This window comes from Fukomys damarensis, unplaced genomic scaffold (assembly GCF_012274545.1).
Source record: "Fukomys damarensis isolate Sample0158 unplaced genomic scaffold, DMR_v1.0_HiC HiC_scaffold_35, whole genome shotgun sequence".
Taxonomy (NCBI): domain Eukaryota; kingdom Metazoa; phylum Chordata; class Mammalia; order Rodentia; family Bathyergidae; genus Fukomys; species Fukomys damarensis.
The window spans coordinates 49,499,092-49,526,277 of NW_022900947.1; the positions used below are offsets into that span (position 1 = coordinate 49,499,092).

Consider the following 27,186-nt stretch of genomic DNA (forward strand, 5'->3'; position numbering starts at 1 on the left):
CCTGTAAATGAAAGTTAATCTCATTTGTCACTTTGAAACCTGCACTGTTTCCCTAAGAATATGTTCAATATTTTCTCAATACTTTGAAACATTCATCATCATAACGATGATAGACTCTATACACACTGTGTGATATGGCTGGCTCTTAAACATTAAATGTTATCAATTTTTCTAAAATGAGTTGTAAAAAAGTATATAAAATGTTAAGTTTGTAAGGTCTGAGGCTTTAAATGAACATTTAAAGATTGAAAATAATGCCATATATGATAAATAATGACACATTGAACATCTCATCAGTCAATTTTTCACTGAAATTCTATTTGAATTAGAAATATGAAAGTATATTTTAGTCAAAGGACTACATAAGAATTTTACATGAATGCATATGTCATGAAATATATACCCCCAAACATACATAGATTAGAAAGTTGATTTTACAGTGTACACAGATCAAATTCTAAAATAAAATACAGTGATGGAGAATATTTGGGAAATTGAAAAATGTACAATTAAAAAGTACAGTAAATAAAATCCCATCTGTCACAGAAAACTAGTTACAATTCTGATACCTTTTAAGATACAAATTTTTGTATATTTTATATACTTGAAAGAACAATTTTATAATTCCCTTAGTATACATTTTTCTTGCAATTAAAAAACAAAACAAATCCATACAAAATTCATAAAAATAAATAATATTGTGATGAAAACAGATAGAGTGGAAATTAATGTTTAAAATATTATTCATAATTATTTCCCCAAACCAAAGTTATAGGTTGAACACATTGAAACAAGTTTTCCAAAAATCTTCATAGTTAATAATTTCTACACTATTTTGATATTTGTAATAATTTAGTATTGTAGAAATTACTCTAATAAAACAAATTATTTTAATAACTTATATATTATGTCTTGCTTTGGGGCTGGGGATGTAACTCTGTTAAAGCACTTACTTACCACGTGCAAGACCTTAAGTTTGATGGGCAGAGGAGAAAAGTAAATCACATTTGGATGATCAAAAATACCCTATTAGGCAATTATTATTCAATTTTCTAGATTGAGAGTAATGGAATATTCATACTATTAATTTTCAATACAATGATTATTTATCTTTAACTTTCATTCAGGATTATGGAAAATGATCTTGTTAATGGCATGTGCATTGTATTGCCTGAATACACCATTCATTGACGTCTTTATCTCAAACCTTACCAATACTAGAAATAAAACAGAAAATAGGGGCGAGGGATTTAGGTCAGTGGTTCTTCTGGCACCCGCTTTGTGAGCGCAAGGTCCTGAGTTTGAAAAACACAAAATAATTGTTAATTAAACTGGAAAATCATTTAATTCATGGGCTCTTTTTTGTATGCTTTGGGAACTACAGTAGAAGCCTAGAAAAGAAAACTGCACCTGAAATAAAGAAATGGAGCTCCTTGATAGGGACAGGACTGCTTTCCTGAGGTTAGTAATTGAGGTTGGATTGGGCCCATTGCATTTTCCTCCACATTGCAATCCAAGACAGGGGAAACCAAGATGTTCAATAAATTAAGATATAGGATGGAACCAATATGTCACAGGAAAAAATTATCTGTTTTTTTTTCAGTGAATCATATTTTTATTGACTTTCAAAACAGCTCACAACAAGCATAAATACACAATTGTATATACTTTTGTTTTAGTATTTAGAGTTTTATTTTTTTATACTTCCTTTTGAAAATTTACATTTAAGTAATAAATTTGTTAGATTTCCTACATACATATAAAATTCAAATATTATCAGTTAAATTTAGGTGTTTTCAGTCTACATAAAAGTGTCATGGATTATAACACAGAAGCAGTTTGCTATTGGCATTTTTAATCAACTGTTACTTTAAGAATGTCACATTCATTTTCCTATGTTACTTAGAGCAGAGTTTTGAGATTGCAATTTAGTATGGATTTAGTTGTGAAGAAATTCTACATACATGGTGGTGTATAACGTGGGTGATTAACGTAGTAGGCAATCCAAGAGGTGAATCCCCAATATAATGCACAACCCTACAAATTAAACACAGCAGAATGTAAGCTTTAAAAGATATAATTCAACACTACCATGAACATCGATATCACACAGCAACGTTTTTTGAATGAAATATAGTATATTGACTAAACTGGATAAACAGATGTTTTAGCATTTTAAAATTACTCTTTTGATACGAGTAAAGGTGTCCTTCCCTATGCTCCCCTCCTACTAATATTAAAGAATACTTGGGACCTAGGCTACATGTCCTCTTACATTTTAGATTTTCAAGAATGGCTTTGTCAATCAAGTAGAAACATGAAAAAAAGTAATAAAAATTATAATAGATATTTGTATGATATATTGTAACAGTAAATCACTAAAAGAATGAGCTATTCATTACTAATAACATATTTTGATTTATTAGAAAAGGAAATTACTTAGATTTAAGATTATCGGGCAATATCATTCTCATCATACGAGGATCTATAAGTTGTAATCTTTTCTGTCAAAAGAGAAAAATGTCTAAATGATTTCTGAATATTAACATTCCGGAGTTTATTTTATTACAACAACAATAGAATGGCTGCTTTGTGGAAAAATTTTAAAAGCTGATATTAGCCAAAAAATTAGATACTTTTTTGTAATGTATACATTTTGGGGAAATAAACATTAGATTGAATATTATTTTAAACTTTAATAGAAAAACTGAAGTAAAAGATGCTGTCTAAAGTGCATTTATAATGAATTTCTCATTTTTCAGGGATATTTGAATGCTGAAAATTGTTTTTGGAAGAAAAAATACACTGGCATCTCACTGACAGCTAGCAGAAATATGGAGTATGATATCATATACTAATCACATAGTTGTATATACAAGGGTGTTTCGTATGTGAGGTTCATCCTTTTCAAGTGGCACAGAATGAGTCTGAACTCATTGCTAAAGATGCCAGAAATGAATAACACTCCTTGGAGTATGTACCTTCTACCATAATGTCACAGCCAATCTCCCTATGCAGTCACTGCTGAGGGTAGCTCGAGTGAAATAGTTCACTCACACAATAGCATTTGAGAAGCAGAATGTTCAATATATTCTGACACATGTACACAGGAAAATCTAGTGTAGAGAGGTGAAAACAATTTATTGTTTTTCAAATGATTTAATATACAAAATGTATCAATAATAATTTAAAATATAGAATATAGTAATGCCCACCTTCACCAAATTTTTGAAAGGTGTGTGTCCTGCAGAAACTTTGTGAACAAATAAAGTTTCCAGAATATACCGGATGTAGTGTATGCAATGACAGAAGCAAGCCAAACTGGAAAAAAAGAAATACAATGTCAAGTTTTAATTCCATCCAACTCCTGCCTTGCCTAATGGATGAAATATTTAAATATTTTATTAGGATAAAAATTCTTTTAGGGTATACAACTTCTGATAATGAAACACAACTACTTAATATCTTACTCTAGAAATTTAAAAATTTATTTAACAATGAATGTCATCTTTTATGAGACTGTAAATTTACTTTTGATGGTACAGAAATAATTTATAATGCCAATCATAACCTGTTATGCTCACATCTGCCCCAGGAGTAAGTGTAAATATACTAACTGCAGATGTGTTCATTTCAAAATGCCTCAAGATTAAAGCACACAATTTACAAGTTTTAAAAATATCTGAGACCTACTTAGAATGCATTTGACATTTTATAATATACAGAATAACTTCTTAATTGCCTGGTTGGCCTTTATCAAGCACTGAGATTGTAAAAGTCTGAGTTTCACTTTCCATGCACTCATAATGCATCACTTAATTTTTATTAGTTTGTGCTTTGCCTTTCTTCCATGTTGTAATATTTTATCTCTTAGTATGTTTGTCATTTTGCTCTAATCTACCACCATTTCTTGCCAGTTTTGCATAATGACTCTTAAACATAAATGTCACATCTGATTTACAGTGATATAGTTTTCATTAAGATCTATAGCTATTTTGTTATAAGGAAAAGCTAAAATTTCAAAAACTTTTTCACTATTAAGATAATCTGTATGAATCTAAGAGACATACTTTAACTGGTTGTACATAAAAATCAGTAATTTGCTCTGTAAAACCAGATACTGAGTTTACAGGAAGGAGTGTTTATTTATCAAAAATGAAATAATGATTTTTAATAGCAGTGACTTTCATAAAAACAAAACTAAATAAACAGAAACCTGGTAAATCAGTAACAAATATATCGTTATTTATTCTTTCATAAAATATAAGCATGTTCATATTATGTGAGATACATGTTCTATGTGATGTATGTATTTACTATTAACAAATTCTGAAAAGATAAGATGACTAGTGATATGAATATCAGGTTGGCATTCGAGACAATAGCACAAGAAAAAGCAAAGATTCTGATATAGAAGATTTTCTTGTAAAGTCCATACATTGGTAAAGAAATTGATATCTCATGCCTTCTTGCTTTTTTGTGGAAATAATTATAAAACCCCCTGAATAATATAAATTAACATTTTATAAGAAAATAGAAAATTTAGGTTAAGCCTAGCAAAATAACCAAAGCTCGAGTAAGAAATTTTTCTTCAAGGTAAGATAGCTCAAAATTAGATTGTTTTCTATTATCCTACAAGGACATAAGCTTTACAGGTGATGGGCTGAATGCCACAAGGTGCATCATTCACCAAGTTTCATTTCATTCTAAAATATTGTTATTCCATTTAATTATGTTTGACTTTCTATAAAACATATTTTTGCTCCTCACCCATTGCTAACCTAACTATACATTCATAAATATTTTGGGGTTCTATTATTTTTTTCCAATCAGATTTGAAGTTTTCACATCTTTTATGGATTAAGGTCCAAGATATAAGGGTTATGAAATAAAGCACAGCTTCAGCTTTACACAGCTGCAAGGAAAGTGGAGCACATTTCAGTTGAAGGAGAGGAAGGGAAAGCGGAGGTAGTAAAGTGATGTTCAGAAAATACTTCATGCATCTTGAGGTTCTGCAGCACAGATGTCCTTAAAGTCTCAAAGAAGTATGTGGTGCTACAGTCACATACAGATATCAGATTTTTGCATGTTTTTACCAAAAAATCTACTTTTGAGCTGGGTGCGGTGATGCACGCCTGTAATCCCAGCTCTTGGGAAGCTGAGGCAGAAGGATCACAGTGAGTCCAAGGCCAGCTTCATAGTGAGTTCAAGGCTAGCCTGCACTACAAAGCAAGACCCTGTCTCAATATCAATCTATCTATATATCTGTGTATCTATGTAGGTATAGATGTAGAGGTAATTTTGACTTTGTGTGATGAGTAAGAATAATTTTGTAGCCTTAATGTTTGAGTATGTGGCAATAGGTCGTGGCATTTGAAACTGGATCTTAAACTCAAATGATGATATCCTGAAATTGGAAGACTCTTAAAAGCCTTAAAATTATTTTTATAAATCTTTGCTAAATTTCAACGGTAGATTGTGTATATATATATATGAAATAATTTCATCTAAAGATGCACACTTATGCTTTTGGAAAATTTTGCACCACTACATTCTCCTAAGCATGCTAAATTTACCTTAAGAATACTGTCAGGAAATAAGGGAAAAGAAAAAAATATGAGAAAATGAGAAAACGGAAATAAAGTTTTTGTAAATAGGGAAGGGAGGAGGGGGTGAAGGGAGGGAAGGGGCAAGTAGAAAAAAATGAGAACCAAGACCTGTCATGTAACGGTACAAAAACCCAATGATGAATGTAACTGTACTGTATACCTAAAATGTACCAATAAACTCAATGAGAAAAAAAGAATACTGTCAGGGTGTTGCTAAAAAGAATTCCTTTCTCAGGCTGTCCCATTAGTCTGGTACATGTTACATACTTTCTCTTAAAAAAAAAAAAAGGTTCTATTACCTTCTCCTTTCAAGCTATCAGCCTCAGGCTATTTCTAATGAATTAAATGTACCTCTTCACTTAAGAAAAAGAAAGAAGTTAATACTATAGATATTTACTTATTACCACAATCTCCTTGCTTCTCATCCTGGCCACACTAAACCTTCATTTTCCTTCTATAATTTACTAAACTACTCTGTACACAGATCATTACCATATGGAAATTTCTCAATTCAATCATTGAAATCTGATTCATCCCTTGTGTGTATTTTCATGTCACTTAGAAACACCATCTTGGAACATCCATTCAGCTTAAGATTTCTGCTTTCACACTTTCAAAGTATCGAAGGTAAAATGTATGTGTGTATACTTAGTCTCTGCTCAAACGCTTTGTGGGTTATTTCCCGTAAGTAAGTAAAGTGTTGAACAGTGAGAATAGACTGGGCATCTAAACACATTCATTATAAAATTTGAACCCTAATGAGGGAAATACAGAACATGATTCTGTGAACCTATAATTTTCAAGTAATGAGTTGCTTAGAGGAAACTCCTTTTAATATGATCTTTGTTGTGGCAGGAGTAGGAATGGTTGTCTAAATAAGAAATAATGGCTGGGGATTTAGCTCAGTGGTTCTGCTGCCTGCCTGGCCAGGAAAGGTCCTCAGTTCGATCCCCAGTACCAAAATAATAATAATAATAATAATAATAATAATAATAATAATAATAATCAATAATAATAATTAAGAAATATTGACTTTCTTTCATTTGAAGTTTGAATAATAGAAGAAACAGGAGACAGTGAAAGCTGAGACTGGGGATGGTCTGATTCGAGGTGCCACTGTGTGGATAAGAAAGGCTTCAGTGGACTTCTGTCCTTGATGAAGGGAAAGACAGCACTAGATGCAGGTGAAAAAAAATCATAATCAATGAAATTCTCCATTTTCTAGTGTTCATAAGTCCTCAGTATTTATACTTTGCTTCTTAATTAACATGGAGCATTTTGTAATGCATGACATTTGATGTTTCTCTTTTCTTTTAATAAATTTATATCCCAACAGCCTAGTGTGATATTTTAAATAATCATATTTTCTGTTTAATTTGGCAGTTTCTTTCATGTTATTTTACAATGAGCTAAATATTTACAGTTGTATAGCCCTCTTTGATCACTGTTCTATTCTTTTTAAAAATTATGCCATACTTCAAAGTGTTGCTTGATTTTGGATTTTGACTTAGTAAAGGTAGCCTTTAAAACATTTTGCTGCCACATATTATTCAGGTTATTATTTTTTCTATGGCGAAAATGCCAGTTTTTAAAAATCCATTTGTTTGGGATACTGGGGGTTGAAACCAACGCTATCACACTGAACTATATCCACATCCCAATTTTATATAATTTATTTTGAGACAGGCTCTCTCACTAATTTGTCCAGGCTGTGTTTGAAATTGCAATGCCCTTGCCTTACTATTTGAGGTACTAGGACTATAAGCAGACACACTCATGCTCATCTTTGCCAGAAATTTTTGAGGAAGTATTTATATCTTGAGCCCAATGCAAGGTTTTTAAACTTTTGAGATTTAGCCATCTTTTGGTGCTATTTCTGAATTTCCCAATCTATTTTCTTTACTATGGTCATTATTAATTAAATTACCTCTACTGGAGGTTTGCCTAATAGTCCAATGTTTATATTTTGCAAGCTTGTTGAATATCTATTTTCAGTTCCTAAGATGAATGTTCCACTATTTCAGCCTAATAAGATTCATAATCAACCTTTATTAATAAGGAAACTACTTACAGCAAATGGTCCCTGATTTATGATAGTTGGATGAATAGTTTTTGACATTATTATGATAGGAACGTCTTCCCAGTCTCTACAACTTTATGTCCAATTTTGCATTTTTGTCTTTTCCTAGGCTAGGAATATATAGTATGAAACTTCCAATTCAGAACAGGAGTAGCAAGGCACAGTTTGAAAATGAGCTGAAATCAGATCCTGTATAGAGTACTGTGTTGCTAAACTCTGATTTTCCATGCATTAGGCATATTAAATTCATTTCATGTACAATTATTTTCAACTTGCAATTGGAGAGCATTTGTAGTTCTTCACCACATGCACTATGTACTAATATGTTACTTACTGTACCACCGGATGGCGTAATCTTCTAGCACTCTCTTTTATGTTGTATATATTTGAAATCCTCAAGTAAAAAAGGAGATATATTAGCAGAGGTCCTGTATACTCAGCCAGAAACACCTGAAAATAAGAAGGCTCTTTATATTAAACCATAAATTTTTATCGAACCTATTAGAAATTAACTTGTATTCATCAGCATTTGTCTATGCAAGACACGGGGACATGATCAGGTGGATGTTGATTTCTTTAAGGAAAGAAAATAGATGCCGATGCAAATAAATCTTCCTTAGAAGAAACAGCCAAGTGTTAATGAGAATGGATAATATATAATTTGTTATTTTAAAACAATAAATATCAAAACTTTTTAAAGAAATAGTATAAGTATAAAGGACATGTTATTTGATGAAACAAATTCTTTTAAATATACTTTTCCTGTCTGCTTAGTCCACTACACTCCTTCATCCGTATTTGCCTTTCACTGACTGGAATGGGCTAAAGCGCGCACTTTCTATTTGTTTTCCTTGTTTCTTTACATTTCTTTTCTTTCCAGGCTGCTGCCATCTGTAACTGCTTTGCTTTTGCCCTTATTCCTATTGAAATAATTCAGCATCCTCTTCCTGAAATGTTATGCTTAACTCTAATATGTCTGGTTGTGTAGGTAAGAGGACCAATGTCTGAATGCGAGAGTCTGGGGTGATCATATGAGTGCAGAGATGCCTGACCTGCTGGCACACTGACAAAATTGAAAACAATGAACTAGAAACAGATTGAAGAAAGTTTAATTCCTTTGTGAAAAAGCTTTCATAGACAAGATAGGATTCTTGTATAGCACTCTCAAGATATTCTTTGTACAGCACTCTCAAGACATTTTTCAGCTTAACTCTTTTACTGCTTCTGTTACTAAAAGTCCTATTTCCTCTTACTGCTAAAGCTTTCCCATTGCTTATTCCATTGCTAATGAGCGAGTTGACATTGGTGAGCCAGTATTAAGTATTTTCATGTTTTTGAGCTATTTATATGCTTTAGTGCAGTTCTCCTTCTACCGCCTTTGCGTTTAGGTCTGGTGGTTGAGAGCTCCTATTGTCCTCCCAAAGAGCAAAAATGCACCCCTTACACTAGAGGAAGGTTCGCTTCTCCACTCTCACTTTTCTAAAATGTTCTTTGCCTTAAAAACATTTTCTTGCCAGGGATTTAGCTCAGTGGTTCCTCCGCCTGCCTTGCAAGCTCAAGGACCTGAGTTCAATCCCCTGTACCAAAAACAACAACAATAACAACAATAACAACAAAAACCTTCTTATGGAATATCCTTTTTCCTGCTCTATCCAATAGAGATTCCTTGCTACCCCGAGTCTTTTAGAAGGAAAAGAAGGGACTATCATTCCACTGACAAGGTACAGAGGAAGCAAAACTGGAGCCTGAATCATAAACTCCATTCACCTTTATGAAAAGGAATTCATTTCCTTTAGCCAACCGACGAATTTTATTGTTGTGATTCTTGACAGTTCCTTTGGTGGCTGATCATATGAAAAACATCAATTCAAAATACAATTCAGAATAATGTTTTGTTTCATTGTGAATTTATTTACTGCAACTAGTCTGTTGATACATCAATTAAAACAAAATACGAAGCATGTGCTTTGTATTTCAAATTGTCACTCACTGTGGTCCAACTGACTTGTCGCCCTAAGTCTGTAAAATAGAGCGTGACAATTGAGGAAGCTGCAACACTCTGAATAGTGATGTAGTCCTTCAAAAAGGGCCCACCTGAAATAAAAGTAAAATGTCTTAAAATATAATTTCAAGGGAAAATGATAAGTAATTCCTTAATATGCAAGCAGTTAATGCTAATAATTCATCCTGTATAGAAATGATGGAGAACAAAGATTCCTTAAATTAATATAAAAGGTGAACAAATTCATTTTAGAAAATATACAAAGCAGTTTACCAAATGGGAAAAAATTTCCCAATGCTATCTAACCAACCTACAAGCTATTCTATTATTTATGAGAAAATACTTTTTAGGTATTACTCAAATAAGGCACAGAATTGTTTAAAAGGTGTGGTTTTTGAAATAAGAAGACCTGAATGTCAGTCAGCTCTCTCTAAGAGGTTTTATTGTAGGGTCAACAATTTGAGGATAGATGAATTTCAGGGTGACTCGAAAGCATGCAGGGAGTGGCATGAGTTATCTTCTAACAGATCGCTCTGGGTACTTATGAAAAAGAAGATACGGAAGAGACTGTGGAGGAGAACTGGGAATAAGCGATCAAGCGGGAGATGGTATTCGTTTACATTTCCAGTGTAACTGAGGGAAATGCCTGTCATTTACCAATTCCAGATATATTTTAAACATATATAGGTTCAATTTGCTGAGAAATTGGTTGAGTGGAGAGGCTTCAGGGTCATAAAACAGCTCTAGATTTTTAGTCTGAGTCCTTAAATGAACTGTGATGTCATTAACTGACATGAAGACTGAAAAAAGAGCAGGATGATCTTCTAGCTGAATTAGGCGACATTAAATGTGTAATATCTATTCGTTACTCAAGGAAGACCTGTTAGGAAGGTCACTGGGAAGATGCACCTGTTTATGTCTGAGAGTTATTAACATTCAAGGCCCTGGGGTTTGACTGGCTTGTTTAAGAATTCAGTTTGGAAGAAAGAGAATGGAAAAGAGCTAGCTCTGCAGCACATCCATAGTTAGCAAGTGAGAAGATAGAGCAGGGTGACCAAGAAGGAGCCACTCACAAAATGGGTGCCGAATAAGAGGAATCCATGTTTTGGAAGACTTTAAAAATTTCATTAGTAAAGATGAACAGAGTATGTGTCTGGATTGGGTACACCAGGAGATTCATTACAAAGTTAACTTGATCATTATGTACAAAAGCAAAAATATTGCAAAAAGGTGAAATGATCCGCAATAAGTTAACAGATAAATATACTTTGTTTTTTTCAAACAAATATAGTCTAAAGTACACAGACTAGAATCACATGTACCAAGATGAATTAGTCTCGCAGGTGCAATACTATTGTTGTTGTTATCATTATTATTCAATTTTAGTTTATGGTACTTTATTTGTGACATATTATTTGTGACACGTTATCCATAGGTGTCATTATATTCTCTAATTTCTAAAGAAAGAGAAAAATGTTAATTTCTACCATTGCATGATTTCCAGAATACAAGAAACTAGATCTATAATTGAAGATATTTTAAAGTGAAGTGTATATATGTGATCTACATCTAGAGATGCAAATTTGGTAAATTCACTTCTAATAGCAAATTTAGATGAGCATAACAATGTATGCAACTCTGTAGGTAGCTATTTTTTTTAACAGAATCTCCCAAGTAAGTCTTTACTGACAAGGTCTGTACCACAGCACATGGTAGTCAGAACGCAAGGGGGAGCTCTCCTAGACTAGAGCCTGTGTCCCTGAGGGGCAGAGCCAAAAATTTGCTATGAATGCTGGGAAGGCAAATAAGAGTCCTCCCTTCCAGATCCTAGCCCCAGTGGTGGGGAAGCCCCATAATGAAGACTATTCCATAGTCTCCTTTCACACTCTCTCTTTTAAACACATTGACATTTGTGAAACACACATTTGCCTATAAAGATAATTAATTTGGTATTTCCTTATAAATACAAATATAGCTCTGTGTTTGGCTAAGTGGAAGAATGAAGTTGTGGATTTGTTAGGAAGATTACCAAGAATCCTGCTCTCTGTATAATCCCTAGGATTCTGGATTATCTCGGTGAACTGACCTGATCATATGAATTTTTAAAGCCTCTGAGCAGAGCCCGGAACTAGAACAATCCAGAGACTGACTGCATTAAAGACTGTGCCCTGCACTCTTGGCTTGAAGATAGAGAATACCAAGTTTCAGGCATGTAGGTGGCTGCACAGAACAGTACCGACATCCAACAAGACAAAAGGACCCTGCCAAAGAACTGTAGAAGGGAAACAAAAAGAAATACAGACGTTTAAATAATGCAAAGTATTCCAACAACGTGAAAGATGGGAGGTTTAGTGAAGGGTCTGTAGGTCAGAGCTCAATTTAGCCAACACCTTAATTCCAGTTTCTCATATTGTGAGTAGTGAATTCAGCCACAATGCAAATTCAATCTAGTAAGTGAAATGGTTAAAAATCTCTGTTAAATCTTGATAATTTGTTACACTGAAGCAGAAATATGGATCAAAGAAATACTATAAACATTTCCAAATAATCCATAACACTAAGACAATTACATGTAAGATAATGTTAGAAAGGATGGAAAATTCTTCTATCATTGCACAACTTGTTACTGAGAAAAGATTTCCAATGCACAATTTATGGAGAGAATTAGTTTTCACTCCTTTATCTTCCTTGCTTACTTCAAAGAAGAGAGCACTAGCATCATTTTTAAAACATGGTGCCTGATCAAAATGACAATTTGAAAGAAAAACATAACAAAAAGCAGATGCATTTTGAATTATATCACCCATAGACTTGGGAATCAGGACGCTTGTCCACAACCTTTCAAGAATATGTGCTTTTCCGAACAGTGACAGATATGTGAAGCCAAGAGAAATATATAACTGGTACTATTTGAGTCATGTTTCATCCAGTTAAGGTTTGCTAACTGATTACCCAAATTAACTCAAGCTTCTCTTTGTATATTGTTTTTCCAAGATTGGAACGGACTCTACACGGAATACCCCTAAACATAAAGGTTTGTTAAAGCTGTTGTATGAAGAATGTAAGACTTTATGTATTATTTGGAACCACTAATGAGAAGAAAAGCCTATCAGTATATACTTTATCACCATAACCTAATTTACGATTTCAAGATTTAAATTGCTTACTACCTCTACCTTACAAATGAAGGATGTAGGTAGATAAACAGAAGAGTCAAGTTTTAAGATTCTGTGTTTAACTGAATAAACTTTTCTTTGTACCATATTTTAATTCTTTCTCTAAATTAATTGACTATTTTACTAATTACATCATCATATTCTTATCCAAGGACTGAGAAAATACTTGTTCATTGCCCTGATCACATTCTGGTACATTTGAACAGGTAAATAAATATAGAAAAAAGTGAAGTGTCATACTCAACAGAAAAAAAAAATTGAAGTAACAAATTCTTCAGCCCCTTACAGTGCTTTCAGACAGAAGTCATATTTGACATTGATGCCAACTGCACTCTCAATGAACCTTCTCTGTACTCAGATAAGTTCAGAAAGCTCACAACTATTTATTTTCATGCATGGAGAAAATAATAAGACAATGATTTTGCTCGCTTAAATTTTATTCACATGGAAAACTGACTTGAATATCTGAGGAACAAAGATTTTGAGATGATCAAAAGTGTGACTTCTAGCTGGATGTTGTGGGTTAAATCTGTAATCCCAGGACTATGGGTGGCTGAGTAAGGAAGATTGTCAGTTCAAACCTGGGCAACTTAGCAACCTAACAGACCATATCTTAAAAATGTAGATAGTTAGATGATAGATAGATAGATAGATAGATAGGTAGGACAACAGAAAGAAGGGCTAGGGATGTGTCTCAATGCAAAGGCCTTGGATTCAATCCTCATTAACAAAAAGAGTGTGATCTCTTTAAATATTATGTATTCCATTTTCAATTTTCAGTATACAGGTCTCATGGAATTATTGAAAGCTTAAGAAAACAATGAAAGCAGAATTTTAAAGCAATTTAGGGGAATCATTTTTAAAAAAATGCTATAATATTTGAGAATAGACAACCTGAATATCAGCAAATACAAAACAATTCAATTCATGATTGAATGGAAAAATCAGAAAGTGCATATTTATAAAAGTGTTTCCTGGAGACTGGCTGTTATAGACTTTAATTGTCCCTCTCAGCCTGAAAAAAGAAATGAAAAAGAAAGAAAGAAAAAAAAAAAGAAAGAAAGAAAGACAGAATGTGCATTTTACCTAGAGCCTCCATTAAAATAAAAACCCACAAATTTAAAGTAAAGCTGATGTAATATTAATAATGGTAATTCTTAAATAGGATTCATTTTTAAGGATATCTATTTATGTAGTTTCTAAAAGAATAGGGTTTAAAATGTGGAGAAACTTGGGGTTTAGTAGTTGATACGGTACCTTTCCAAGTTCACTAGTTTTTGTTCCTCCAGGTTGCACTTATTCTGCTTTATTACTGGAGAATGATAGCAAAAACAGTTAAAGAGACAAGCATTATCCCTGACAACATATGAAAATCCAGAAGAATGATAATGGCTCAGCAGTTAAAGCTTTGGAGAAAAATATTTGTTTAGATGCTGCCTGTGAGACTCAGAGATAGTAAATTTGTGAAAACCATACCTGTGATGCTAAAATTTATCAGCTATAAAAGTGAAGCAGTAGCTTCTTGGGAGAATCAAATCAGTATGTAATAAATGATAAAAGTCAGCTATTCATGGTAGAAAAGGGATTTTAAATTCAACATATGGTTCATTGAAAATTGACTCTTACCATATTCTAGCTGCAGCCCGATTTGAGAAGGATTCCACTTTGGACCTATACAATGAAACATACGAAACATTTGATTAGCCACAAAAGTATGAACATAGTCTAAAACTCTAATAGCTCCCATTGGAAAACCAATTAGATCTTGTTAAGAGAATACAATGGCTATACAGGTTTAAAACTGCAACTGGTGATTGTTTTTGGTGGAGCACTTAACTGCAGAGGTGTGAGTGACTGGAAAAATTCATGAGGGAGACTTCAAGGTAGTGATTTTCTATATTTTGACTTTGTTGCCTGTACATATTTTGATTTTGAATAGGTACTGATCTGTGTTGTCCTTGACTTTTGCACTTTATGTAACATATTCATTAGAAAACAAAATAACTACACTTACTTAAAACAAGGGACATTTGATCTCATTTGAAATTTATCTAATTTTCCCACCTGAGAGTGGGTTATCTTCTCTACAGGAGTATGGAACAGAAACAGAAGGACAGATGTTATTATTTTAATTACTATGAATCTATTGATTGGAGTACAAACATTTATTTTGTATATTCACCCTTATACCACTCTCAGGAATAAAGAAAATAGTGTTTCTGTACAGGGAAAGTGAAACATCTGTTACACACTTCTGTAATGAAAAGTTGATTCATAATTAAAAGAGTATATCCTGTTACTCTTTATATAAATCCCATATCCTTTAATTTAAATCTTCATTGAGAATTTACTTAACTTTGAGATCCAATGCTAAACAAATTTATCTGATACACAATAAATTGAAAATAAATGCATCTTCAAAGAAAGGTCCTACAAGGGCCATCTTTATTTTCAAAACAGCACATTTTAACATATCAGCAAGAGTGACCATAAAAATATAAGTAGACTTAAATTCTTAAAGTAATTCTTTCACAGTTAACTGCAAAAAGTCAAAACATGGAGGTTCTCACTGAAAAATAGATCATAGGGACAACTACAAATTTAACATATTTTGAATTATTTCTAAGCAAAATATCACAATATTATGAAAAGTAATAATGTATAAAACTTTAAAATTTTATATGACACTTTATTTCTCTTTTTTGTTTTGTTTTGTTTGTTTTGTTGCAGTGCCAGGGATTGAACTCAGGACCTTGTGCCTGCAAGGCAGGTGAGATGCCACGGAGCTAAATCCCCAGTCTATTTCATTTATCTTTGAAAAATTTTAAAATCTGCCAAAGAACACATTCAAATTAGTACAAGAGAGAACACTTCTGAGTTTTTTATTTAGTTTATAAGTAGACTCTGGATATTGAACAAAATTTAAACTTTGTGAGAATCCATTTATATTTGACAAATAATAAATGAATACCTATGAAGGGTGCATGAAGCTGTCATATTTTGTACATTTTAATAATATTTAAGACATGAGTTTCTTTTTTATGTTGTTCTTTATGATATGGATGCCAAAGTAAAACTAGCATTCTGAGCAGATCAGGGTATGAAGTAGATGAGTGAGGTCTGGCTTGTTGGCATGAAGTAGATTAGACTGGGAAAAAAAGCAGAAAAACAAGTCTAAGAAACCTAACAGACATATGTAACAAAAGCAGTCATTGCATGCCCAAATAAAGTAGAAGGTTATTTGTAATGCTGAGTACATTAAGGTTGGACAACTGGCTAGCAGCTGTGTGGGGAGGACACGAACTATCTCCAAGCGTACTGGCCATGTCTCATATCACTGAAGATACTGAACTTAATCTGTGTGGTTGCTATCATATTCCAACCATGTTTAGAATTCATTCCTTGATTGAAACTCCTCAGGTAACCATGTAATAAACTATAAATAAGGAATATCTTGCTATAAATAAAAATATGTTTTGATAAGGTTGTTCTTCCTAATGACCCATTGGTAAGTAATATCCTAAATTGACACCAAATAATTAAAAGTATAATTGAATAACAATTATGAGCCTGAAAATTATCAGGTGAACTTTAAACAGCAGCTCACTTCAGAGTAATCTTATAAGATAACAAATAAATGGAGAGCATAATATGAGTGAATTAAACTAGGGACCATTAAGCACAAGGTAAATGAATGGATTTTCCAAACAGTAAATGGTAAGGACCTTTTATGCTTAAATGAAAGCATATTTGGGTTCTGCACCAACTTGTAGCTTCAACTCTGTAAGGAAGAGCCAATGAGCAAAAGACCACTGATAAAAAATGCAAGCATGACGCATGGTCATGGTTAGACTTTTCACATGATGAGTCTGAACACTGCATGTTTTATCCAAAGAAGAAAAAAATTTAGGGCATTAAAAAAAGCTACTTTTAGAAGTTAAAACTTTGTTAAATGGAATACAAATGGGGCTGTTCAGAAAGATAAACAAGATTAATTTTTGTTCAAAGTTGAGATTTAAAAAAAATTAAAGTAATTAGCAATTGGGCTTCATATAAATGCGTATATATATTTTTTGCCTATACACACATACAAATGCCTATAATACATACCTACACAGGGAGGGAGGTGATATTAAAAAAATTACATGAAAATCTTAAGATATATATTGCTTACTTTTTAAATCCCATTTCATTCAGTGAGGTGTGGTGGCACATGCCTGTAACACCAAGACTCTGGAGGCTGAGGCAAGGCGATTGCTGTGAGTTCAAGGCCAGACTGAGCTACATAGTCAAACCTGGTCTCAAGTAAACCCCTCTCCCTAAAAAATCCCATTCTGTATTATTTAAAAAATAATACACTTTTCATTATCTCCTTTCAGTCAACTTAAGGAAATTGATTAAAGTTAATTTAACACATGCATATCATAAATGCTTGTGTAGAATATGAAATAGATAAATTTAAAAATTTTCTACGGTCATTTTTTTCGTTAAGTTTATTGGTACATTTCAGGTATATAATGACATTCATTAATGGAAATTTGTACCTTTGCATAATCTTTCTTGGTTCTTATTTTTTCCCTATTTCCCTGCAGTCCCTTCAAGCTGTCCACCCTTCCTTATATACAAAGATTTGTTTCCATTTTCTCATATGAATTCCATTCCCTTCTTTCATTTCCCCAACCCATCCCCCTTTCCCTTCCCGTTCGGACCTGTCCTTTCTCTTTCAAATTATCAATCATACATTTTGATCCTTTTTTACACTTTTAGTTTTTCACACCAGAGAAACTATTCAGTATTCCACATGTGGGTCCTATTTATTTCACTTAAGAGTGTGGATTTAATGTGCACCCATTTAGCTACAAATTTCTCTGTGCATCCATTTAGCTATGAATGTTTCTCGTTCTCTCTGGCTGAGTGGTATTTCATTTTAAAAAAATCTTCTTTATCCAGTTCCAGATGATAGGCAATTGGCCCGTTTCCCAGTTTTAGCTATTACAAATAGTCAATATAAACATGGATATATATTTTAACAATAAAAGGGGAAGCAGTTCAGGGTAACAGAGAGGAAGGGTGAGGACATGGACACAGACCCCACAGTCCTGCTTCAGTGTCCCACACAACACCCAGGAGTTTGTCCCAGCAATCCCCAAGCAGATTCTAAAACCAATGAAATAGACACTCCATTCTGAAACCCACACTAACTCTGAAAAAAAAAATAACTAGAGGTGAAACATGTAGTCTATAGAAAAAAAAGGGGAATTCTACTATAACAAAATACTACCACAACCTTTGAGACTGAAAGAAATATATTTTGTTTTGGAATACAGAGAACACACATAGCTATTACTCTTAGATAAAAAAATGCAAATTTTAATAATAGGGATAATAAGCTAGAATAGGGAATAACCAGTTTTCAATAATAAGGAAATGAAAACTGAGTGCTCCTTTTAGAGTTCACACCATTTCTCTAATAAAGCTTTTCAAGGGGAACACTATAGGTGGTACTCATTCTCCTCACCAAAAAAATCCTCCTTAAAAATATAAAATTGGGAATAATTTACACCTTGGCACAGGTTTTTTTTTTTTTTTAATTTCCTCTTCCCCTAATCACAGATTAAAAAAAACTTATCTTCCTTGATAATTTGTAGCCACCAGGTTGTGTTACGATAATGTAAGAGAATTTTAAGGACCAACACAAGAGGGACTTTCATTTTGATCTGTGGCTGCTGTCCCAAATGTCTTGTAGCCATTCATGGGTGCGTCAGATGCTCCCAGTACACTCCCCACGTTACTTTGAGCTGAGGAAAGTTCAAGTAATGAATCTGTGCAAGAAGACTTCACCCCACAGCCTGTCTGGAGGATCCTCAGTCCTGGAGAATCTCCCATACACAAAGTGTTCAGACTTTCTGTCTAAATAGAAAGCCCAACACCTTTAATGTGTAAGCACCTTTTGTTTCCCTCTATGTGGAACCTAACTATACCTTCATTACAGCATTCCGTATATCATTCTTCCTTGTACCGCAGCATAAATCCCAAATAGAGCTACTTTGAAGTGATACATTTTTTCCTGTTCATGATTTGTACTTCAAAGAAAGTAACCTGACCTTTAACACCAAAAGTGGGTGTCACCAAAGACGGCTTGTACTTACGGTTAGTCACAAGCTGCTATCTCCACATAGAAAGAAAAGCTGCCAACCCAAAGAACTGATAGCTGTTGACATTCAAATTTCAGAGTGCTGCACACTAAAATAGCTACACTTAGTCTACTCATGATTTCAATCCAACTTGACAGGCAGAACCCTTAGCTAATTGCAATGCTTGGTTTTGTTGTTCAACTGTTTATTACTTATACACTTTGGTATCCTTTAATTAAAAGGCTAACAAAAGATGGTCTAAAGCTGTAATACCTCTGAGGCAGCTCATACTAGAGAAATAAATACTTTGAGGATCATCTATTCAGTGTACTTCACAGCACAAGTCCTACAAGGAGATATAACGTGACATTTTGAAAATAAGGTGAACAGTAATTTATGATTACGAAGAAATAAAAAATATCATAAATAAAAAACTTGCAGCATCAGAAACTTGAAGAATATAAAAATCATCTAAGTTTATTTAAAGATGCTTAAAAATTTAACATGTAAAATTAAAAACACAAGAAAATAACATGATCTATAAACATCACTGGCTTATTTGACAAAAGATTGAATTAAATTTTTTGAAGTAATACTTCTTTTCTACATGATAAAAATGAAATGGAAGAATAGCATATTCAGTTTATAGTACAGGCAGAAGGGCACACTGGTCAATTGGAGAAAAGGTTTGAGAAGTCACTCAGAAACTACAAGGATAAAAGGGCTAAAATATGGAAGAGAGATTATTTTGCAAAAAGGAAGAGGACCACAAGATGGATAGAGAAAGAAGAGAACGCAAGGGAAGGGGATGAAAAATGAATTAAGTTGTGTTATAAGCATCTCTCAGCTCCCCACAAGAACTATAATCATTATATACTGCAATCATGTGCTAATAAATATAAAATGAATAAAGGAAAATTAATGGAAGACAGATTAACAGGAACTAAATATAAGTGACAGCATATCATGCTAGTTATTCATAACATAATCAAAAATATTACATCAACTGCAATGAAAACCTGAATGTTTCATTCCATCCTTCCCATTTGCCAAAAGTATAAAAATGTGAAAAATATTTTATAAAATTATCCACAGAGTGATTAAAATTGAGATTAGTAAACCAAGATTAGAGAGGGCAGGGAATCTAAGAGCTCTAATTTGAAAATTTGGGTCAACTGTGTCCTAGGATCCCTGCTTTTACTGGCCCAGGGGGAGGGTGTTGCACTGACTCACAGACCAATGGAAGCGAAGTCTGACTTTGTGTCCCATCTGGTGGAGACCCAGTAAAGACCCAGGTTTCCACTTAGTACCTCAAAGTAACTGTGAAGCCAAAATACATCATTGCATAGAGGGGATGAAGCCCAATTCTGAGTCATCCCAGTCCCTGTTTGCCTTAATATGACTCCTAATCTTCCAAGTCTAGTATTATTTTCAGAAATTGCTATGTTAGACACGTATTTAAAACAACTATGATTAATATAAATGGGCATTCCTCAAAAAACAAGGATTTGACCCAGCTATTCTCCCTTTGGGTATCTTTCCAAAAGAATTAAAAGCATCATATCACAGGAATATATGCACAGTCATGTTTATAGCAGCACAGTTCATAGTGACTAAGTCTTGGAAACAACCCAACTGCTCATCAACTGATGAATAGATAAAGAAGATACTATTTTTAATACTGTGGAGTACTACGCTGCCATAAAAAGATTGAATTTGAGACATTTTTAGGTTCAAACCCTTGAGTCATGACTGGCCTGACATACGAAGAACTTGTGTTACAACCAGAATTTTAGTTTTACCTTATGACCAAAGTCTTGAGTTATGACCCAGATTCTGATTGTACTTTCAAATGTTTTCAGACAGAGATTTAACCCTTAAAGAGTTCTGGAAGAAACATAATGTCCTTTGCTGTGTGGTTTTAATTGAGAAATCCTTAGCAAATGTCTCTCTAAGGACACTGAGATCTGCCTGTATATATAGGAAACAGATTTTGAAGGCTGGGTAGAGGAGTCTGAGCCTTCAATTGACCAACTTGAGTAACAACCAGCCCTTTTGAAAGAAAGAATTAAGATTGTAAGTCAAGGGTCCACTGTAAACGGATGTACCTTGAGGCTATATTCTTATTTTTTCCCATTCCTTTCTTTTGCCCTCTTCCTTGCTGTTGAAATAGTTGTATTTACACTCTACTGGGTATTTAACTTGATGCTTAACTACGCAGGTACTAAGACGTAAGACTTCATTTTCTACTCTTAAGTGAAACAAATTGAACACACATGTGTAAATATCATATTATCTCTTTTCTAAGAGAAATTGAAAGTGTATAATAACTAAAATGTATAATATTGTGAAATAAGAAAATGTTCAAAATAATACTGTCTGATACTCTTAATAATTAAAATGTTTTCTACAAGAAATTATATTTTCATAGATAAGTTGAGAGACAGATTAGCAATTGAATATATATTCTTTTAAGATAATTTTCATAGAAATGTTTTTATATTTTCTTTATTAATATCTACTTGTATTGCATTAAAAGAAAAGAGTAATAAAAGTTGGAAATTGTTTTTCAAGAAATCTAGAAACTATAGGAAGAAATGAAAGTATATTCTGTAATTATAAATTTTAAAAGGTGAAATCAAGAACTGTGCATATATTAAGGATAATTTAATATTGAAAGAAATTAGCAAACTATGTTGGAAAAATGTCAGTTAAAACAAAAAGAGATAAAACTTGACAGAAAAGGCTACAGACTATGTATGGGACAAACATTGAAGAAAGTCTAATATAAATAAAACTGAAACCTTATAACCAAAATATGAAAAACTCAAAATCCCTATTGAAAAATACAATGGTTAATAGTTTTCCAAAGCATCAGGATATATATTTAATATATGTACTGCCATGCAAGCATGTATAGGTACACGATTTTTCAATAGTTTGAAACTAGAGAAAAAGAGTCATAGTTAGTGACAAGAAATACTTTCAAGGATGGTAGTTTTAGTAATAGAAGAGTTTTAAGTAGCTGTTATACACATATTTGACAATAATCTTTCAAATAATCTACTGCCAATTTGAAAAGGACAATATTATACTGATAAGTCTTTTTTTCAATTAGGCATTTCTTCTGTCATTAAGTGAAGTTCTAAAGGACCAACTTTAAAAAGAAAAGAATTAGATTAAATCACATAACACAAACTGTCATAAGTGTGAATAATCCTATATAAATTTCCAGAATATCTAATTTGATTAAATGTTAATAGCGATAATAGTATGAACTTCTAAAATATAATACTACATGATCATAACATACAAAATGGGAAATATTATTTGCATAAGCCATTTGAATCCCTTGAAACAGGAATGTACAAATAATTTTTCCATTCCAATTCTATTTTTTTAAATTTTTCACATTTTACCTGTTCATTTTTTGTTTAATGAAACTAAAAATAAAGTTTCAGAAGAAAATAATCAGAAAAGAACAATAGTTTTGTACTTTTTCATTATCTTCAAAATACAAGATAATGACAAAAATGATTTTCTCTTGCAAGTAAACAGATATTAACACAAAACTTTCTTTTCAATGAACTAAATAAAAATGCAACAAATTAGCATATGTTTAAATTATTTTAATATTTAATATATGTTTACTATATTTCAATGTATTAAAGACTTTAAATATTTATGTGTTTCTTTTATACTAGTAAAATATTGATTAAGCTTACATTTTAATAAAAATATTTACCACTTTAAGTGAACAATTTTATAGTAAAATTTTACATTTTACCAAGTTAACAGCTTTCTCAAAAATTTTTTTCAATACCATCTTCAGTTTTCCTTCTTTCTTGTTCAAAACTGTGTAAAACTCTCTCGTTTTCTGCCTCATAAAAGCCCATTTCAGTGGAAAGTTTGCACTGGTATAAAATGTAATTAAGTGATAGGAAAAGTTACCAAAAATTTGGGATGCTATGTAGAAAATTCTGAGGCATAACAGGCCGTCCATCCATTCGGTTCTGACACTTTCAGTATACGGCTTTATTAGTACTGTTATGCATTTTATAAGCAGCGGCGTCCTAAGACCAAGCAAAGGAACATGAAATCTTGTCGTTTTTCCCAGGTAATAAAATATGATGTAAAAACCATTGTTTGATGTGTCAAAGATACTTTTTGTTGATGAAATTTTATTGAATTATTTTGTTAGAAATAATTCATTCAGTATAGCACTTCATTAGAAATAAACCAATCTTTTATTCCCCATAAGCAGATTATTTCTTTACGGTCTTGCGAATGCCACACACACTATTATCAACGTCTCAAAAAAGGATGCCAGTAAGACATTTACTGTTTACTGTGAGATGTGTGATGGTGTATGTGTTTCCTAAAAAACCGAATAATTTATCTTTCATACTCATAAACACCTTAAAAATTTTAATGCAGATCAGCACCAATAAAAGGTGTAATTTTGCTGACATTGAAAAAATGCATCTGCTAAAGAGAGTCAGGATGCTCTAACACTGTGTAAGCAACAATCGCAGAACAAGGGCTCTGTGAGAAAGTGAAGACGTACTTCTAAAAACAGTTTCAAAGCTGTATAAGCAAAACCTCAAAAATATGAAGAGCATGAAAAGAAGAAGTATAAAACAACAAACTCACAGTACAGCGATACGCACGGGGCAAAATAAGAATTGTGTGAGAGAGAAAAGATATGCAGAGCATGGTGATTTTTTGGGAGTTAAAATTAAGTCTCTTCACCTAATTACTCCCCGGTGCCTACGGGAGCACAAGCACTGAACATCACACCTGCAGCCCATCTACAGTGGGCAGGACCAGCTGAGATTTCCCTCTGAGCATTCACTGGCACAATGGCACTCTCCTAATTTCAGTTTTTGAAACCACTAATCAAATCTCACCGTCCATGGGGGCTTCTCTGACCTTTCCACATATCCGTGGTTTGCCATTTGCATGTAATACTACATCATCAAATTTTATTTTAGAGATCTCTTCATTTCCTTGATTTTTCTTTTCATCTTCTCCAACTCATTTTTATCAGTCATCAGAAACCAACCCAACTGTGCCCTACAGTGCGTGAGGAGCCTCATTACACTGAAACACTGCTCCAAAATTTTTGTCCTCCATTTTCCCTGGAAATTGCCTGTAAAAGAAACACTAATATTAACGTGTCTTCTTGCCATATATTATGCTCTTGTCTTTCCGCCTTAATCCCTGATGAATTTATCCCAGGACATCTCTGTTTTAAGCTTCCATATCAATGCCTACGACTGTCATTCTAATTTTCTGTTCTTTAGAGCCTAGATCCACTCAAGTCTGTTCACTGCTCCGCCTCTCTTTCCCAGCACCTTATACTCACCAACAAATATACCACTTCCAAATAGAAGCTTCAACCTTTTTTTTTTTCTTATACTTATTACCTTTCCTTTTGGTTATGTATGCTAATGTTTTCTCTATAATATTTTTAATAAAAATGCCACAATAAAATCAATTTTCTATAGAATGAATATATTAAGAAAAGAAAGAAAATATTCTTCAGATTAACAAGCATTTCTCAGAAATTATCCTACCATATTCACTATGATAAATTCCTCATTTCTCCAAATTTTCCACTATATAGGCTGAATTCTAGGATCCCTCCCTGAAATCAAATATTGACAATTAGGATTACTTGCTACCCCTTTCCTCCCTCCATATTACTGATGGCAAAGAGACACTATGACATTAATAAGGCAAAGCATATAATTGTTCAAAAATATTAAGTCATTAGAGATAACATTTTTATCTTTAAAACAATAGTCCTTTTTTATATGAATATAATTTTTCCTACTATACATGATATGTGTGCTTATCTGAATTATAATTCTTTAAATAATTATGACCTGTAAATATAAATGTAATATGAAATAGAGATAAGAGAAAATTATTTAATAGCTTTTTGCCTCTACCTTATAATCACTAAGAAAAAAATAATAATCATATTTAGTATACCAGGACAGTTAAAGGATTCCTAAGAGATAAACACCATATAAAATGTAAATAGCTTTATATCTCTGGAAAAAAAGTAAAAGTGGGAAGTAAATGAAAGATAGATTTGCCATTGCTGGAATTTACAAAGATGAGGAAAAAAATGGTGAAGAATCTTTCTCAAGTTTGAGCATATGGCCAAACTGAATCTACATTTTGATAAGAGTATTTATTAAAAGTCTACATTTTCATGTGTTCAGAGTTGGTGTTCAGCTTCTGTTACTTAATATAAGATGATAAAATCCCTCCCCAAAATAGATAAGAACAATTATAAACTGCATATTATGCCACTGTCATTACTCTATTTATAAACTACTAAATATCATTTTATAATATAAACCAAACAATATAATTGGGTGGAAATCTCAAAATCAAATGCAATTGCTGCTCAAGGGAAAAAGAAATCAAAGAATCATTTCCTACACCATTCCTACATCACCTGTTAATTTGATGTTTTTACTGCCACTAAGAAAAACAAGTCCACATGCATGTACACCCCATACATCCACATTTACTTGAGACATTCTAAGCAAATGCAATATTTTACCAAAAATAATTTTATTCATTGTGTTTCATGTTGCTACGGGGAAAACACTATTTTTGTAAAAAATGTTTCAAGGGATGTTTCAAGTCACAAAATTATATTTTGCTTACAGAATCATTCTGCTTGATTTTTGACGTTTGAAGAGATTAACATAAATTATATGTCTTTAGTCATACAGGAAAAAAGTAGAGACTGAACAAATGTCATAAATTATGGAGAACATTTAATCCTCCTCTGTATAATATGTAGAAAAATTTCCTTCAATATTTAGGATTATAAAACTTGAAAGAAAATATGTATACCTTAATGCATGTAGAGGAGAGAAAACATTTTATCCCTGCACACAATGCTGTACAAATAAGCATTTGTGGAATATATAAATGATTGTAAAGCAAACCATTTAGATTATGTCAGTGCATTGATATTTAATGCTGTCAATTTTCTTTGCAGTTCAGAAGTGATTTAATTTGATACAATTCCTTTTGTCAGTTCTGTATTTATAATTGAGATGGAAAAAATGAAGCAAAAGCATAGAGGAAAATCCAGATACACATCCTTTATATTGAGCTATTGAGGACATATACATATAAATGATCTATAATACATTTATCTCCAAGATTATACATCTTTATCAGTATAATTGTTTAGGCAGATATTTTTATAAAGGTGTATCAATAGTGAAGACTTTTATTTTCATTATTCATGTTGGAATCTCAAATTACTGATGCAGTAGGTGAATTTCTCTAATCATGGAAAATAATTCACTAACACTTTGTGTTAATAATAGGAATACAGGATGTGAAGTCGTTCTGATTCAGATTGGAAAATCAAGTGAGGTGAAAGACATCGTGCTTTCTTACTGTGCAAATATATAAACAGCAGCAATAAGTGCTACACACGGTGCCTACAGTTTCCGGGGCAATTTAATTCACAGACTCTGTCTACAACGACACAATAAACCTACGGTGCCAGCCCTCATTCCCAGCAAAGAGCACTTGGTAAGAGAAAATAAAGGAAACGTGAATTACAATCTTAAAATTCCTGAAAAATATTTTATTTTTTTTAATTTTTAGGATGAATGAATGGTGTCTACTTCTATTTAATTTTAGTTTATGTATTAGTACCTGTCTGCAAGACAAAATGAGTACTTTCGTTATGGTTATTTGGTATATGTGTATGATACATCTTAATGTTTTTTTCTACACCTTTCTCCTTTCACCCTCCCTTCATCTGCCAGTCCTGTTCCCATTGGCAACAGACTCAGCTACCTGTTTCCTTTTATCTATCTTCTATTTTCTTTTCCCATTATTTACACTATGGACATCTCATATGAGAGAAAATATTTGATATTTATATTTGTGTGTCAAATTCATTTCAATTAACATCATGTACAGAAGTGCATCCATTTTCCTATAAAAGGCTCGAGTTCATCCTCTTTATCAGAGTATTATTCCATCATATATAAACACCACATTTTCTTTATCAATTCATTTGTTTAGGCTGCTTCCAAGCTTTGCCTAATATGGGATGCTATAAACTTTGGTGTGGTTCTATCACTGTAATATGATGACGTTACCCCTTTTGGGAAGATTACTAGTACTGGAG

General features: G+C 32.7%; 1 protein-coding gene across 1 annotated transcript in view; it reads right to left on the minus strand.

Moving 5' to 3' along the window:
- Tecrl (trans-2,3-enoyl-CoA reductase like) overlaps positions 1-27,186 on the minus strand; it is a 78,982-nt gene that overhangs the window by 11,499 nt on the left and 40,297 nt on the right. Inside the window, exons 3-7 of the mRNA XM_010626692.2 lie at positions 14,494-14,538; positions 9,680-9,783; positions 8,024-8,139; positions 3,216-3,321; positions 1,965-2,037 (exon numbers count right to left, since the gene is read on the minus strand). Of these exons, the coding sequence (XP_010624994.1) occupies positions 1,965-2,037; positions 3,216-3,321; positions 8,024-8,139; positions 9,680-9,783; positions 14,494-14,538 (444 nt within the window). The remainder of the gene's footprint in view (positions 1-1,964; positions 2,038-3,215; positions 3,322-8,023; positions 8,140-9,679; positions 9,784-14,493; positions 14,539-27,186) is intronic.